Source organism: Kwoniella europaea, chromosome 1 (genome assembly GCF_036810445.1).
Source record: "Kwoniella europaea PYCC6329 chromosome 1, complete sequence".
Lineage (NCBI taxonomy): Eukaryota > Fungi > Basidiomycota > Tremellomycetes > Tremellales > Cryptococcaceae > Kwoniella > Kwoniella europaea.
In genome coordinates, this window is record NC_089487.1 from 8,112,724 (window position 1) to 8,128,974 (window position 16,251).

The 16,251-nt window shown below is 44.5% G+C and overlaps 7 protein-coding genes across 7 annotated transcripts; 4 read left to right on the top strand and 3 right to left on the bottom strand.

Moving 5' to 3' along the window:
• Nucleotides 1-868: 868 nt before the first annotated feature.
• V865_003070 (uncharacterized protein) lies at nucleotides 869-4,943 on the top strand (the record flags this gene model as incomplete). The annotated part of the gene is made up of 6 exons (XM_066226869.1): nucleotides 869-2,298; nucleotides 2,370-2,507; nucleotides 2,569-2,708; nucleotides 2,775-4,442; nucleotides 4,538-4,624; nucleotides 4,693-4,943. The coding sequence occupies 6 exons, from the start codon at nucleotides 869-871 to the stop codon at nucleotides 4,941-4,943; spliced, it is 3,714 nt and encodes a 1,237-aa protein (XP_066082966.1).
• Nucleotides 4,944-5,154: 211 nt separating this feature from the next.
• V865_003071 (uncharacterized protein) lies at nucleotides 5,155-8,405 on the bottom strand (the record flags this gene model as incomplete). Its single annotated transcript, XM_066226870.1, has 6 exons — nucleotides 5,155-5,286; nucleotides 5,376-5,813; nucleotides 5,934-6,047; nucleotides 6,116-7,071; nucleotides 7,140-7,325; nucleotides 7,400-8,405. 6 exons carry the CDS (start codon nucleotides 8,403-8,405, stop codon nucleotides 5,155-5,157), a joined length of 2,832 nt encoding a protein of 943 aa, XP_066082967.1.
• Nucleotides 8,406-8,675: 270 nt separating this feature from the next.
• On the top strand, nucleotides 8,676-9,769 carry V865_003072 (uncharacterized protein; the record flags this gene model as incomplete). The annotated part of the gene is made up of 8 exons (XM_066226871.1): nucleotides 8,676-8,761; nucleotides 8,810-8,852; nucleotides 8,904-8,966; nucleotides 9,019-9,108; nucleotides 9,171-9,323; nucleotides 9,394-9,483; nucleotides 9,546-9,636; nucleotides 9,723-9,769. 8 exons carry the CDS (start codon nucleotides 8,676-8,678, stop codon nucleotides 9,767-9,769), a joined length of 663 nt encoding a protein of 220 aa, XP_066082968.1.
• A 269-nt stretch (nucleotides 9,770-10,038) lies between these two features.
• Nucleotides 10,039-10,797, bottom strand: V865_003073 (mitochondrial import inner membrane translocase subunit TIM10; the record flags this gene model as incomplete). The annotated part of the gene is made up of 5 exons (XM_066226872.1): nucleotides 10,039-10,113; nucleotides 10,357-10,486; nucleotides 10,562-10,580; nucleotides 10,640-10,699; nucleotides 10,773-10,797. 5 exons carry the CDS (start codon nucleotides 10,795-10,797, stop codon nucleotides 10,039-10,041), a joined length of 309 nt encoding a protein of 102 aa, XP_066082969.1.
• Nucleotides 10,798-11,845: 1,048 nt separating this feature from the next.
• V865_003074 (uncharacterized protein) lies at nucleotides 11,846-12,674 on the top strand (the record flags this gene model as incomplete). The annotated part of the gene is made up of 2 exons (XM_066226873.1): nucleotides 11,846-11,870; nucleotides 11,944-12,674. 2 exons carry the CDS (start codon nucleotides 11,846-11,848, stop codon nucleotides 12,672-12,674), a joined length of 756 nt encoding a protein of 251 aa, XP_066082970.1.
• Nucleotides 12,675-13,079: 405 nt separating this feature from the next.
• Nucleotides 13,080-13,922, top strand: V865_003075 (uncharacterized protein; the record flags this gene model as incomplete). The annotated part of the gene is made up of 2 exons (XM_066226874.1): nucleotides 13,080-13,113; nucleotides 13,189-13,922. 2 exons carry the CDS (start codon nucleotides 13,080-13,082, stop codon nucleotides 13,920-13,922), a joined length of 768 nt encoding a protein of 255 aa, XP_066082971.1.
• A 323-nt stretch (nucleotides 13,923-14,245) lies between these two features.
• Nucleotides 14,246-16,022, bottom strand: V865_003076 (uncharacterized protein; the record flags this gene model as incomplete). The annotated part of the gene is made up of 7 exons (XM_066226875.1): nucleotides 14,246-14,356; nucleotides 14,414-14,512; nucleotides 14,565-14,717; nucleotides 14,796-14,927; nucleotides 14,990-15,128; nucleotides 15,211-15,411; nucleotides 15,484-16,022. 7 exons carry the CDS (start codon nucleotides 16,020-16,022, stop codon nucleotides 14,246-14,248), a joined length of 1,374 nt encoding a protein of 457 aa, XP_066082972.1.
• Between the last annotated feature and the right edge of the window lie 229 nt (nucleotides 16,023-16,251).

Below are 16,251 nucleotides of genomic sequence, written 5' to 3' on the forward strand. Positions count from 1 at the left end.
TCATTCACGTCCTTCTGTCTCTTCGTATACATCCTCAAGAAGGTGTAGCAAGGTTCAACTAGTGGATAATGAGATGAAAGAGGCTTTTCCAAGTGTACGCCTCAAAAGATATGAAAAAGGATGGACATCAATCAGGTAGAAGATTCTCGACATGAAAGTCAAGTGATGATGATCATCCCATGGGTAGGAATGAAACGTAATTAACATGATTCCCATAACTTTGGATTAGATAGGGGAACAGAGGACATGAGGAAGATGGGATGGCTGTTCATGGTCTCCTACAAGGATAACCAAAGTGATCTGCTCCCCATATGGGTTGTCAGAGGTCGAAGGCATGTATCATTTCATCGAAGCTTGACCTTGGGTTCGTCCTTTTGGTGATACGACCATGGCAGAGACAAAGAGAAAACAAGTCGCGTTTCAGGTGAGATGTGTGTGGAAGATCTGCACGTCCCTGGTGGCTCAAAGCGGTCAAGGCCGATCATCACCATCTGGTCTGGAAAATGGGGTGACCATACAAGTACTTCCTGTCAAGTGGAGGCATTCCGCAAAAAGTGCTCAAACTGAACATTACTCAAGATGTCCTTTGTACCAAGGATGAGTCATTTTCGCTCACTCGTGCTTCATGACTGTATGCCAAAGACGAAAACATCTTTCTATCCAGTCGGACTGAGCTTCATGTGCCAAGATACTCCGCCAATCTCACGCTGACAGGATTGCAGGCGAAACCGTCTCATCTTGATAAAGACAAGATATATAACCACACTCTTCCCCCTCCACTCCATGAACATTCGATAATTTGCCACCATAACAAATCAAACTACCATACTAAATATCTTATACTCATATCAATCATAGACAAATCAAGATGACCTCTGAAACAACTCTACCGACCTCTTTACCCACCATCACTCTGCTGATCTCGAATATGCACTGTACCTCATGCTGCGAGACGATCCACCAACTTTTATCCACCATTCAGTCTATCAAGTCAGTCTCCACCTCTTTATTACTTCACAGTGTCACTTTCTCTGTCGACCTGGATAACACCGCTTCTTCATCGAACGGCAAACCCAAGACTATCGGTAGAGTTATAGAAGAAGCGTTAAAGGTATTAAGGGGAGAAGGAGGGTTCAACGTAATTGCTGAATCATCCGATGGATCTTCAAGATCTAAATATCTTGATAGCTTCGGTGAAGACGACGAGATAGGTTGGATTGGGAGGTTGTTATTCCAAACCAAAAGAGGAAATGAGAGGAAAAAGCTGGAAGATAGAAAGAAGAAACATTTGGAACATTGCAAGATCTGTCAAGATGAATTAGCAGGTCGTGATATCGCTCTTGGGCAGGTACAAGAAGCCCAACCTAGTCAAGGGGTAGATCTACCTCTAGAGAATGATAGGGTACCATCCATTCCGAAGAACAAGGATGATGAAGTTGGCTTGATCAAAACAACGCTCTCGATTGAGGGTATGACTTGTGCATCATGTGTCAATTCCATCACTTCTTCGCTCAAGTCAACTCCCGGTATTGTATCAGTGAATATCAATCTACTTGGGTCATCTGGTATCGTACGACATCGGTCGTCCACCACTCCTCATGACGTAGCAAACTTGATTGAAGATATAGGATTCGAAGCTCAGGTCATCAAATCAGAACTAGAAGGTAAACCCTTAGACCAAGGAGAACAAGGATCGCAATCATTCAAATCCGTTTTCTCGATTGAAGGAATGACATGCGCATCATGTACTGGAGCTATTACACGTGCTCTACAAGATCACGAAGGTATAGAATCTATCAATATCGATTTGCTCAACAATGCTGGAACAATTATACATTATTCTGAGATAGCTCCTGATCAGATAAAAGATATGATAGAGGAAGTAGGTTATGGAGCGGAATTATCATCTTCCCAGCCACTCTCTGCTTCATCGGCGAAAGGAAAAGAGAAAGATGAGGGACCGAAATTGAGGACAGTCCAACTAAAGATCGAAGGAATGTTCTGTCACGATTGCGTTAGAAAAGTTAACTCTTATTTGGATTCTCTGACTGGAATCGAAACTTACACCCCCATCACCTTACAATCTCCAATAACCACCATCGCATATTACCCTTACCAACCCCTTACAATCAGAGATCTGATCGAGGGCATATCGAATGTCGCTCCGGAGTTCGAAGTGGAAATTCTCAAGACTCAAAGTTTGAGCGAGAGAAGTAAGAAGATCCAGAAGAAGGAGGCTATACTGCTCGCTAGTCATTGTGCGGTGGCGATCATTTTTGCTATTCCTACTTTCATCATGTAAGTTTTGCCTCATTCTCAAATTTCAATAGCTCATTGCAGTAGGCTGATTGTACCCCTGTGCGGAACAGCGCTATAGTATCGATGATCCTCCTTCCTCACCATAGTTCATTCAAGATGAAAATGATGGAGCCAGTCTGGGGAGCAGCAAATATGGGCACATTGATACTTTGGCCGCTAGCTTCGGTGGTTCAATTCGGGGTGGGAAGGTGAGCAATATCTGTCCCCTGACTAATTGGAATGCAACTGATCGTTTCGCGATCTGTACAGGATTTTCTACAAACGGGCTTTCGCATCTATATGGCCCCATTTACGTCGATTAGTGCCTTCTGCTCTGAGAACGAAGAGTATGCGTAGGCTGCCACCTAGACCTTTGGGTTGGAAGACGTTGGTCTCTTTTGGCAGTATGGGTGAGTACAGCTGGTAGTCTACCGTTTCCGAAAACAAGGGCAAACTGACATATGCCTTGGCTATAGATTTACTGGTAGTACTCTCGACGACCGTATCATACTTCGCTTCACTCGCCATGTTAATTCTGGATGTTCGTGCTTCGCCTGGTACCGAAAGTGTCGGAACATATTTCGATAGCTCTGTGTTCTTGATCATGTTCATCCTTCTCGGTCGGACCCTCGAAGCATATGCGAAAAGTCGCACTACGGATGCTGTCAGCTTATTGGGCAAGATGCGACCTGATACAGCTCTACTTGTTGAGACTCCCCCTACATCGGATGCTACAGAAGTCCACAATGACATAGAAAGAAAACAAAGTCAAGGTACCACTTCAACATCTACTTCCGAGTCCGGAACACCTATTACACGAACAATCCCTGTTGATCACTTGGAAATTGGGGATACTATACTCCTTCCGCCTGGATCATTACCTCCTACAGATGGTATCATCGTATCCGGTCAAACGACATTTGACGAATCCTCACTTACTGGAGAATCACTCCCAATCAAGAAATCGATCGACGATCAAGTGTTCACCGGTACCGTCAACTTATCTTCCGCCATCACCATGAAAGTCACCGACCTAGCTGAAAATACAATGTTAGAAAAGATCATTCGGGCAGTATCAGACGCATCAGCTAGGAAAGCCCCTCTCGAGTTGATGGCCGAGAAATTAACAGGGTACTTTGTCCCCGTCATCGTATACTTCTCTCTGCTAGTACTGGCAATCTGGTTGATCCTCGCTTTAACCCATACGGTAGACAACCAAGATGAAGGAAAAGCCGGTGGAAGGGTATTCTTCGCATTGGAATTTGCCATCGCCACCTTGGTAGTCGCTTGTCCATGTGGGATTGGACTGGCTGTACCTTGTGCGAACGCTGTGGGAAATGGTATAGCAGCGAAAAATGGGATACTTGCGTCGGGCGGTGGAGAAGCTTTCTTAGCTGCTACGAGGATCAGACGAATCGCGTTCGATAAGACTGGTACGTTGACTATTGGCAAAAGTGTAGTAACGGATGAAGAGTGGATGATCAAAGATGAGAAAGAGAAAGAATGGGTGAAGAGAGCGACGAAAGAGGTTGAGAGGGGTAGTACGCACCCCCTGGCTGTCGGTCTCGTGGAATACCTTGAGAAGGAACAGGCTGCTTCCGGATCGAATGCGCTGGACGACGAGAAGCAAAATACAATCTCTTTCAATCACGTTGAGGTGCTTGAGACTAAGGAAATCGCTGGGAGAGGGTTGAAAGCCATCGTCAAGATCGACAATCAGACGATCAACTTACTCATAGGAAACGTAGCGCATATGATAGATCATGATGTGATATTAGATACGGCCCATCAATCTTTAGTGGAGAAATGGTCGAATCAAGCTAAATCCGTAGTTGCCATTGCGTCTCAAATTGCATCGGAAGAAAGGTACAAGCTATCAGCGATTTTTTCGTTATCTGATCCACCCCGGGAAACTTCTGCAGGTCTTATCAAGTCGCTCAAAGAAAGGGGTATACAAGTATCGATGTTGAGTGGAGACAATCAGTCGACTGCATTGGCTGTAGGAAAGATGCTGGGTTTGGAAGAAAGGGAAGTGAAAGGTGGTGTGGGACCTGAAGGGAAAGCGGAGGTTATAAGAGGGATGCAAAGGGGTCTGAAAGAGGGCGAGAGTGGGGATGGCAAAGGATTGGTGATGTTTGTAGGGGGTAAGTCACTCATTTCAACTCCCTTCCTATCGCTTGTATAATTCACAGTTTTGGAGCTAATTGACATTTGATTGTCAATCTTTTGCACTTTGCAGACGGTCTCAACGATTCTGTAGCTCTTGCCGCGGCAGACGTAAGCTGTGCGATGGGTCATGGTTCCCAAGCTACCCTAGCTAGTGCAGGTGAGTCCATCGATCCATACTAGAACTGGCATGTACACGCATGACTGACTTACTGTATGGATTTGTAGACTTTGTCCTACTCTCATCATCACTTCCCTCCATCTTGACCCTCCTCCACATTTCGAAGAAGATCATCCTCCGACAAAAACTCAATCTCCTCTGGGCATTGTTCTTCAACGTAGTTTGTTTGCCATTCGCCGCTGGCGTGTTTTACGGTATACATGGAATTAGGTTAACACCCGTCTGGAGTGCTGTGTTGATGGCTTTGAGTAGTGTTAGTGTAGTAGGTAGTAGTTTAGCCATGAGGTGGGGGTTATAGTAATATAGGTGGATATGTCTTAACGAAGCTTTGAAGGAGATTGATAATAGTCTATGTCGACACACCCCATCCTACAAAACCTAGACAATTTGTATATTATGCATATATGCTTGCTGGTCAAGATCCTTTGATTGAAAGATTACCAAGAAAAGACTCTATCGGTTTCATTTTTCTATATACAACAATGATTCCACTCAAGGGATGATCTAGTCTAACTTTGCAATTTCGCATTCAACCTCCTTAATTCCTGAGGTGTAAATCTCAAAATCACAGACATGACTCTGATCAGATTCGGTCTCATCTCTTTATGTTCTAAGAATTGTAAAATCACATTTCGAAGGTACTAACAGGTGAAAATGTCCATTAGCATGAAGCCCTGATATCTTCCTCAAGTACTGAGGGAAAGCATTCACGAACGAAGGATTTACTCACTTCCAAATTCACTTCCTCTTCATCCTGCTGTTTCAGCTCTCCATGCCCACTCGGCGAAGCCGTCGCAGCAGTCTGCAATGTTGTGGGTGTACCCGGCGCACCGGTTTTCGTACTATTACTTTCTAAACTGTTTCTACTCTCGCTCTGAGTCGGACTTCCTATCGATCCCGACACAGACACAGGTGTGGGACTAGGCGAAGGTACACCGGATCTAGGATTGATTGTCGAACCACCTTGAGCTGTTCCCGACCAATATCCTACACCGGGATTCCTCTGTCTCTCCATTAATTGAACGGACGATTGTAATTTCCTCATTTCGTCTCGGAGGGTTTTATTGGTACTTTTCAACTGGGTGATATGGTTCTTGGATTCGTCCAATTGGGTCTGGAAGGTGTGTATCTGAGTTTGTAGAGAGGAGATTTCGTCTCTTGCTGAGCGCTGTGATGCACGAGGATTAAACTGGTTAGCTTCTTATGCAAGAGAGAGGTTCTTGATTCAGATATGATGAGAAACAGCACATAGAAAGAAGGTATCAACGCGGTGGTGAAATTCACTCACTTCAGCCTCGACAGCGACTTGTATATCACCTTTACCCTGTTCCAATTTCCCCTTTAATTTGATCAATTCCTTCTCCAAGGATTTAACTCGTTCTTCACCATCTCCTGCAATCCCCTAAGGGTATCACTAACTTCCATATCCTTTTCCTGTATCTGTCTTCTCAATTTCTCCAATTCTCTTACTCTCTCTTGCAATTTGATCGACCACTCCTCTTCAATCTCATTTCGTTCCAATTCTAAAGACTTGATTTTGAATCTCAGATCTGATAATTTTGATTCTGATTTAGCTTCTGCTTCAGATAACAATTTCTGTATGTCCACTCCTCCCGTGCCTTTGTTCGACGTGGAATTCCTTCTACTTCCCATTGGTGATCCAGATGGACTGCCATTAGGTAACCCCAAGCCCAGTACGTTTCTCTGGTTGGACGAAGAAGAAGAATCTTCCAATAGGGCAATTCGTTCATTAGCCTCTCGAAGTTGGAATTCCAATTCTTTCGTTCTGGTAGACAACAACTCCATCTCAGATTTAGCCGATTCAGCTTCAGCCTGTTTAGCTTGTAGATCTTCAAATGTCTTTTGTTTATTCACATTCAACTCTTTCACTATCGCTTCTAATCCATTCACTTTTGTAGTCTTCGCTGATAATTCTTTAGCATGTGATGCTTTCGTAGTGATCATCTCCAATTCCCAATTAGCTTTCTTACTAGCCATATCTTTCTCATATTTTTCCTTCTGTCCATTCAGTTCCCTTTCGAAGCCTTTCCTTAAACTAGTCACCTCTCTTTCTTTTTCACCTTTGATTCTTTCAACTTCCTCAGATGCCTTTGCTCGTTCGGCTCTCTCCTCGGCACGGTCCCTCTCTATCTCCTCTTTCTCCTTTTCTACTTTGACCAATTTCAACCTCACCGTCTTTAACAGAGATATAGCCTTGGTACGTTTCTCTTCCTCTTCTTTGGCTTGAGTTTGAGCTTTGGCCAAATCCGCCTTAAGCTGAGTAATCGTGCTATTATCCGTTGAGGCAGCTTTCAACTTCTCTTGAGCTTCTGATAATTCACTGCGCAGCTTGGTTATCAGATCAGTTTGCGAAGATCCTTCCAAACGATGTGTATCGCGCAGCTCCTCCATCCGAGAATCTTGTACTAATGTCATCGATGATCGGATCAGCCATATGGTCGAAGGTTATCTGAGTGAGTTATACACTACTTACGGGTCAGTTTATCCTGTAATCTCTTCATCTCAGCTGTGATCATATCCACTTTCCCAGTGACCATCCTGACCCATCCTTCCAGGGCTTCATGGTCTGCTATTCCTCCTTCTAATGGTGTAAGCTCTTTCAAGACTTGATTAGCTTTATGCGTCTGCGTGAGCAAGGTTGTAAATCGTTGTGAGAGGTCTATTCAAACCACAACTATATATCAGTAGCCCTCCACAGATGATTTTTGAAGATCACAGAGATTTGAGACTTACCTTCATATCGTCTTTCCGAATCAGCCAATTTCTTGATTTCCTCCCCTGACAGCTCAATCACTGGCTTCTCCACATCTTCAACATCCCCTTCTATACTAGTCGTTATCTGAACCTCCACTTTATCCGTATCTAGTCCATCTACACCCAGCCCCACTACCCCTTCCTTCTTCTCGATATCAGGAGTAGCTTCCTGTAATCCCAATTTCGGTACGTCCTGATTCGCACTGGCCTGAATTATCGGAGATGCCCCTAATGGATCTGCAAATCCCGGTGAAGGGGTCGTGAGGTTCTCGGTAGCTGATAAGGGAGGTGAGGGAGGCAGAGGATACGTAGCTGGATCAGAGGGATCGGGAGGTGGTAGAGGGATAACGGGATCCAAAGCTAATTTGGAACCTCTGCGACCTGGACCTGATGTTGGTGTAGGTGTTACTGCTCGCGAGGGTGGGTCAGACCCCAATGTAAAGGTGGAAGTGGGTAGAAGTCTAGGATTGGGTGAAGATGGTCTTGAGGTTGAAGGTCCAGCTAGAGAAGGCGAAGAAGTGGGAGAAGTGATGTCCTTCAATTCTTGTGGGTTGGATCCTGATCCCCCTGCTGCAGAACTAGTGGGTACAGTGGGTCTGTTGACCAAATCTTGAGGACTCCTGTTACCAAAGTGGAAACTTTTTCTCAATCCTGACAAAGCGTTCTCAGCCAAATGCGCAGTAGATCCAACATAACTTCCAGCTGCTATTGATCCACTTCCTCCTGTGGATTTGGTAGGCGATACATTATCGCCATTTTTCTCCGTGATCGTGCCGGTAGTAGCTAAAGGCGACGTGGAAGGTATAGGTGATTTGTTGATGGAGGGAGATGCAGATCGACTAGGACTTTCCTTGGGTGATGATGTACTGACGTTCTGGTTGTTGTTGGCATTCACGCTTAGTGCGCGGGCTTGGAGTTGAGAGCCGGTAGCTTCGAGTGTCTTGACTGCTGCGTTCAGCCTGTCCTGGAGAGAGGTACCGAACATGGCGCAGGATCCATGAGACCTAGAAAACAGCGAATATCGATGGTATAGATATCACAGCTGAGTGAGTTGAGTGAATGGAGGGGGGTGAAAGAGATGATGAACGCGATCGACTGTCCGTTCCACAGCTGGAAGTAAGTGGACTCTTGGCGGGTATTACCGAGAACATAACATCATCAGATATCTACATCGTTTCTTTCTTACCTATCCCACCCATTACATCCATGCATCAACCTAGATAGTGTACGAAAGAGAGAACAGATCCACAGCAAGATGGGATACTTTCAAGCAGCTTTGGTCAAAATGGGTATGGCCCAACCAGGACCCAAGATAACAGCTCAGGACCGAGCCATTCTCGAGTGAGTGGACTGATGAGTATTGAATAATCAGCTTACATGAGATCATAGTCTAAAGTTACAGAGAGACAAGATGAAGCAGTATCAAAAGAGGGTAAGCTATAAATTCTATGCCTTTGCTCGGTCAAGCTTATAGAGATTGTAGTTGCAAGTGGTGTTGAACCGAGAGCAGGAAATAGCTAGAGAAGCTCTGAAGGCGGGTAACAAGGTATGTCTTTCTATTCACTCATACGAACGGAGTTGATGATGTATCATTGTAGACACGAGCTCTGACTGCTCTTAGACAACGAAAGTATCAGGAACAGCTTCTTGCCAAAACGGATGCTCAATTGATGACTTTACAGGAACTAGTAAGCTATCTTCGAGTCCACAATAATTGATCAGCTGACGAACGGATATTGTGGTTCTACAGGTTAGCACGATTGAGTTCACACAGATACAGAACACAGTCATGCATGGACTTGAAATGGGTGCAGATGTTCTGAAACAACTACATGCGGAGATGTCGCTAGAGAGAGTGGAGAAATTGATGGACCAGACTAGAGAAGGTGTGGAATATCAGCGTGTAAGTCTAGAACATGCTGTGTTTTAGAGGGACTTTGTTTGACCCGGCTGATTGTTTGTAACATGTCTAGGAAATCGACGAAGCCCTCATGTCTAGTATGTCACCAGAAGAGGAGGAAGCAGTCCAAGAAGAACTGGAACGATTGCAGCAAGAGGCTTTGGTGAGTCTCCCTACGAGTCTTCTGACGTCTTATATAACGATATATGCTGATGGCAAGCTCAGCCTGCTATACCGTCTTTACCGGATCAACAGCCCGTCTCTTTGCCAGATGTACCCGTGGAAGAGCCTACCACGGCTCAACCAGCAGCAGAGAGTAAGTCTCCTTGTATGCTTGCATGCTTGCTTGCTTGCATCCTTAGATTTTCTTGATCGACGATCACTGACCTACCCTGCCTCTAGCTCGACAAGCCGAACGGAAGGAAGAGAGAGTCGCCATGGCTGCTTAGCTATATAGGCAAGCTCACAACTATGAGAGGGGTGCGCCAGTACTTTCAATGTCCACGAACAGGATTCTACTGGGTATCTGCCGGCTTAAACCTAAAACACCCATAACACAACATCTCTTCGCTTGCTTAATCATCACATCTCTATTTTGGGTTCGATCTGTTGTACTTTTATATTCGCGATGTGAGAAGTTGTATATCCTGCATATGATACATTATATATATGTTTGATAACTGATGCTTTTTTGGGGATGGGGAATGGATCTTGTGATTTATCGACCGAAAGAACCGGTGGCTTGAGCTGCACTTCCCATTGCTGACATCCTCTCTCCTACTTTCTTGTTGACCTGAGTAAGATACGGAGCATAGTCAGTATTGGCCATTGATGAAAGATCGCCATGTCGATTCAGGCCATGTCGTTTCTCTCTGCGTCCACTATTTCCTCCGCAAATTTCCATCCTGTTGACTATCCATCGTTCATGACCCTCCAGCCTTCCCCTGAATTATCCCTCACACACCATCGCATTCCCTCAAACTTCAATCCGTACACAAGTTCCGAGGTCGTTACAGCAGGATGGAAGCAGACTCACCTCGAAGAATTTAGCAGTACACCTATCGATACACACACTTTCTCCCTTCAATAAATCACCTTCGACGTATCGATGATTATTTGGTGTTTGAGAGATACATTTGGTGTGACATGAGTTGACGAGTCGATTACTATTAACGTCATGCAATTGGCAAATCATACATGGAAATCCCGTGATCCGACAATGGAGGAGAGCCTGGACCTACAAGACGTCGGTAATCATATCTACACATTAATCGTCAGCTTAATCAATCCTTAAATAGCACGAGGGATGAACGGCTCACCTAATTCAGCAACGGCCATTTCTATCTTAGCAGGATCGACGGACCCTTCAACTGATCGGTCTATTTACATGATTTCAAGTGCGTCAGGCAAGGGAAGGTTCTGAAGCGGGTGAAGCAGGGGCAAAAAACGTACTACCACCACCAAATAAGAACGACATCTTTGCAAGGCTTGTCTTGGATTGCTTTCAATGTAGGTGCCGAGGGCTAGAGTATGTAGGATGGATGCGGATAAGACGAAGGATTCGCTTTCAAAAGTATGCAGAGAAAGTCATCGATGGACTGTGGACTTTTTGAGATGATGGAGGACGGAAGCAAAATTACAAGTGGAGGTGGCATTTTCATGGTAGTGGCACAAGATGATTGCGTGCAGAAAGGACATGACCAAGGAGATGATGAGGTTGAAGTTTGCTCAACCCATCCGATCTTGATGTGCACTTTGATAGCATATCGTCTTTCACTTTTCGGTTTGTACAGGCTTTGCTGATGATTCAATAGATATTGAGAAGGACATTTTACCTCACTTCATGTATGCTCAGACCAGTCATGACTCTCACCTCGGTATGGAAGACTCGACTGATAGACTCGACTGGCAGGTGCACTGGATTCTGGAGAAAGTATACATGCAGATACGAAACTTACGGGCCACACCGTAGGAATGACCTCAGACAAAATGGTGACGAACTCATAGGATGTCTCACTGATCTCGTAGCAACACCTCTATTTTCGATAGGCTAAGCTCATATAGATTTCGCACTTCTGTTATAATCTGCATATATGGTTAAGACAAATTGAAAGGAAGAACATATGAATGCGAATCAAATAATGGCATGACAGATCAGCATGGAAAGATGATGCAGGCTACAGCATTTACCGTTCCCATATCCTCCAGGGGCGGTACGGCACATTTTGTACAATACGGTAGTACATGGAAAGCAACAAAGTCCCAGAGAAGCAGCTCAGAGGGACAATCTTCCTTTCATTTCGCAACCCACCTTTCAATCGAATATATGGTCAAGTTCTTCGAATAATAGCAAATGATCTCCCTATGACATACGCTTATAATCAAGAGACACTGACATCTGCCCTCACTACATATATTTTGGGTACATCTCATTGAGGCTAATAGTCTACCCCACAATCATACAAACACACTAATCTACCAATAGGGCTCAGTCTGGTCTCTGTGCATTGCTATAAATAATAGGAATGCCTGAATTGACACCATCAAATGGTAAGTACAAGCTCCCTTTTGTACCTTCACGGTACACGTCACCGGATCCGATTGACAGAGGGTTTGAATGTAGTGTTTGCAGCCAGTCAATCCAACCCAACACAATCAGACACCCAACCCACTCATCGAACCCTAATCGGGAGATGTCGATTCATCCCAGAAGGTCGATCGTCCTACTTCACTCTCCGGGATGCTCTCACAGCTGATGAAGGACCGGATGTCAATCTTGGGCCAAAAAAACATGATGGGATTTGGTCCGGAGGGGATTTACTCATCACTGTGAGAGACGAGACTGTACCAATGTCAGATGGTACCAAAAAGGCAGTGAAAAGTTATCAAGGCTTGAGTTGGGATACCAAACATGTCAGAGGGGAGATGTACACCAAGTCCGAAGTCGATCACAACATATTCATGGGCAGGGCCTACAAGAATATCAGCATAGTTTCCAAAAGGACTTTACTTGATGTCAATGATCTTGCAGAGGGTTATCATTGGGTCAACAGTAAGGGTCTGAAGAAAGCAATTAAGGACTTGGATGAGTATGAGTACTATGAAATCGACAAGACTCTATCGCGTGCGTCTGAGTGGAACGCATATTATCATTCCAAACTTGATGGGGGTATAGAGTATGAACCTGCCAGGGAAGAACCGGTTCAACTGCATGGACTGATCGTGGGACAGTTCTCAACATCCCAAGATACTGAGGTCGACGACACGAATGGTATGAGCGGTCGGAAAACGAATCGACAGAGGATTAGACAAGTTGATGAGATTGATTTAGATTATGAGATCGTCGAAAATTGATTTGCTTGGCTCGACTTGACTTATGATTACCGTACTTTCATGAATCTCTCTAACACTTACAGTGTTAAGGCGCGAGTTGCAGTATGAGTTTATTATACCTCTCCCTGTTTAAGGAGAAAAAATCACACGTGATACGGTGAAATGGGGATATGGTACATTATGTTTTCTTTGAAGAAATGGATACTGTATATTTTAAGAGAAACGAACCTTCATCCTCCCACTCTCCCTTGTCATGATCCATTGTGCCAGGATGCGTTGTGCGACTTGCTGCATGACGTACGCCACAGCTCCGACTTAAAGGATCCTCACCGACAGCCGACATCCAGTGAATGAGCAGGACTGTATACATATGATCATAATTCCCTGATTTACTATTTTCCAACACCCTAGAAGTGCAAGTGTACGATGTCAAATCCTTACCAAACTACTCGTATGGACGGTAAGATCCTTTTCAATCTCTCTCATGTGAAAATGTAATGATGTCTTGCTTTCTAACCGTTTTCCACGTGAATAGTAGCTACAGTACCATCAAATACTCCAACCATTCCCAATCGGAATCGGACGTTCCTTGGTAAATGTCAGTTCCGTCCTTCCGGCTCTGCCATCAATTTCACCTTAATCGACGCTCTGACATCAGACAACGGCCCCAATATTCGCCTTGCCGAACACTCTCCATCCACTAGCGAGCCTGAAAGACATAGTGGACTGTGGTCAGAGGGAAATCTTATAGTCGATGTGACCGGCGACATTATTCAAAGTCGTGATGGATCGACAGAAGTCACAAGCTATCAAGGTAAACCATGGATCACCCAACCAATAAGCGGAACAATGTATACCATCCGAAATGGTAAAGAAGTACCTGTCGGTAACGCTGTGGTGAGCGCAAGTATAATCCCCAAGAGGACTCTGGTGGGGGGTACCGATATCGCTCCTGGATCATACTGGTTTCACTCCGAAGGTCTTGAACGAGGTATAAAGGCACTGGAGTCATACGAAAGAGAAGCGATCACAAGGGAGTTATCGGTCCGATCAAGTTGGTATGCATTCTCCAATTTAAATTCTGACCGCAAGGAGGGTATACGATATGTATCGTCCCGCAATAGACCAGTAGATTTGGCAGGTTTGATCAGCGGTACGTTGGATTATAGGATGATGGATGCAAAAGATGCCAAGTCAATGGATAAGGAGGATTGGGATCGTTACGATATTGATTTAGACTTCGAGGTGAAGGAGCAGATTGTGAACTAGAACAGGTAGTCTATGAAACGCAAGATATAAGTGGAAGTCAGTTCTCTACATGTTAGTCTCCTCAGTATTCAACAGGCAAGCGCATAGTTGCTTGTGGATTGTTAGTGATTTGTAACGGGAAAGATCATCGGGTATGGGCGAGAATTGTGAAAAGATCCATGATTATGCAGAGAATTAAATACAGAATACCGGTAGCAAATGATTGGATAGTAGAGAAAATAAAAGGGTAAGATTAGCTCGCATAAATCGATCAAACCTCCCAAAATCCGACACGAACAGTCAAAGCCACGGAAACCACGAATAGAAATATTGTCATTGATCAACTATGATTCTCTTACTCCACCTGTTGATCTTTTCTTCTGGTATTTCAAGATCCAAGGATGTACCAATACTTCGGAAAGAGGCAATCGATCTTCGGGGTTGTATCGTAGTAGCTAAAACACACCAGTGCAGTCAGTATTCGACCACTGACGCGACGCAATTCTACTCACCCTTGTGATCAAATCGGCAGCTTCCGGAGAAACACTCTCTGGTATATGCAGGTCTATATTTCTTATCCTTCTATATGTAGCTTGATGTCCCGCATGATCCTATTTTTGCACCATCAGTCACGTTATCTTCTCGTTCAGTCGTGTAACTCACTTCGAAAGGTGGACTTCCAACTAAGAATTCATAACACAACACACCCAATGCCCATAAATCCACTTGAGCAGTATGTTCTTTACCCTCAATCATCTCGGGAGGTAAATAGTCTAGAGTACCGCATAAGGTGTTTCGTCGGTTTGAAGGTGCGTGCTGTAACGACAACAATTATATTAGCTCGTCATCCCGCATTTGATCTCATGTCGTAATGCAAGGAGATATAGTACATACCACACTCCAACCAAAATCAGCAATCTTCAACTCCCCTTTCAGCCCTATCAATAGATTCTCAGGTTTGATATCTCTGTGCATGACGTGTTTCTTGTGTAGATACGATAATGCGTCTGCCATTTGAGCAATGTACTATCGGAGAAGTAATATTCGTTAGCTTGCTTCGATGTCCACAATCAAGGAGGTAAGCTCACTCTACTACTTTTCTTTTCATCGAATCTCCCATATTTACTCAACTGTTTGTACAGTTCACCTTTCATTGCGAATTCTAATACTAGGAAGATCCGCTTGGAGTCGTGGAAATAGCCATATAAGCGAAGGATATTCGGGTGTCTATTCATGATGATATGATACATCAGCTCATCTGATCACATAGTGACATGAGATAATCTGCTAGAGGTAGTACGTGACTCACCTGAGGTTCTGTTGAATCTCAATTTCCCTTCTAACTTGTTTCTCAACTTTCCCTTGTACGATTTCCGATTTGTGCAAACATTTCAGAGCGACTATGAAGTGCGGTGGAGCCTTCGTCCTTGCCAAATACACTCTACCGAATTTACCTTTACCCAAAGGTCGACCAATTTGAAATTGTGGTAGAGACAATGGTATACCTGCGCTGTGTAGCGTGAAAACAAACACGATCAAACCAAATTAGATCAACAGCTTTGATAGTTTATATATGACTCACCTTCCACTATCCATTTCCAGTAATTTGGCCGATTCTCCCGTCACCACCTCTTTGTCTTCTACATCAGCTTCCAGTCCTCCATCGTATTTACCCAATTCCATTCCTTTATTAGACGTCGTCTGGGTGGTACTACTTGGATATTTAGGTATATTGGGATTGATTGAGCTTGACAATGCCCTGGAGGAAGTGGAATGGACCGGTCCATGTAATCCATGTGCAGTATGTTGTTTCAACTTTCCTGCTGGAGAGTTTGTCTGTTTTGTAGAAACTGGAACATTGATACCTGCTAATTTCATCAAGGGGCCTCTCTGAGATTCACCATATTTATTGTTCGTACTTGACGAAGAAGTTAGACCTGTATTGGGAGGTCGAACCAGCCCCGGATTCATGTATTTCTTCAAGACGGGAGGTAATCTGTTCTGCGAAGAGGATTGATTGTTATTGGTATGTGACCGACCAACAGGTGAAGGTGAGGGTGGTCCGCCGCCTGCTCCGAGGGATAGACCGCCCATCATCTGGGCCAAGGGTTGAGTGGACATGACTGGCTGTGTTTCCGAGTATCAAGCCAATAAAATGTGAGATGAGCTATGTTGAGAGGAGAACAGTCGATATGTATGTTGATTGATCAGCTATAGTATTTTGTTTACGCACAGGACAGTTTGCCAAAAAGCAGGCGCGATCATTTCCACCCCAACACCAGAAGATAAACAAACAGCGGTTAGGCACACTCAGCGGTAAGCCAGATTGTGGCGTGCCTGTTGGGTAACC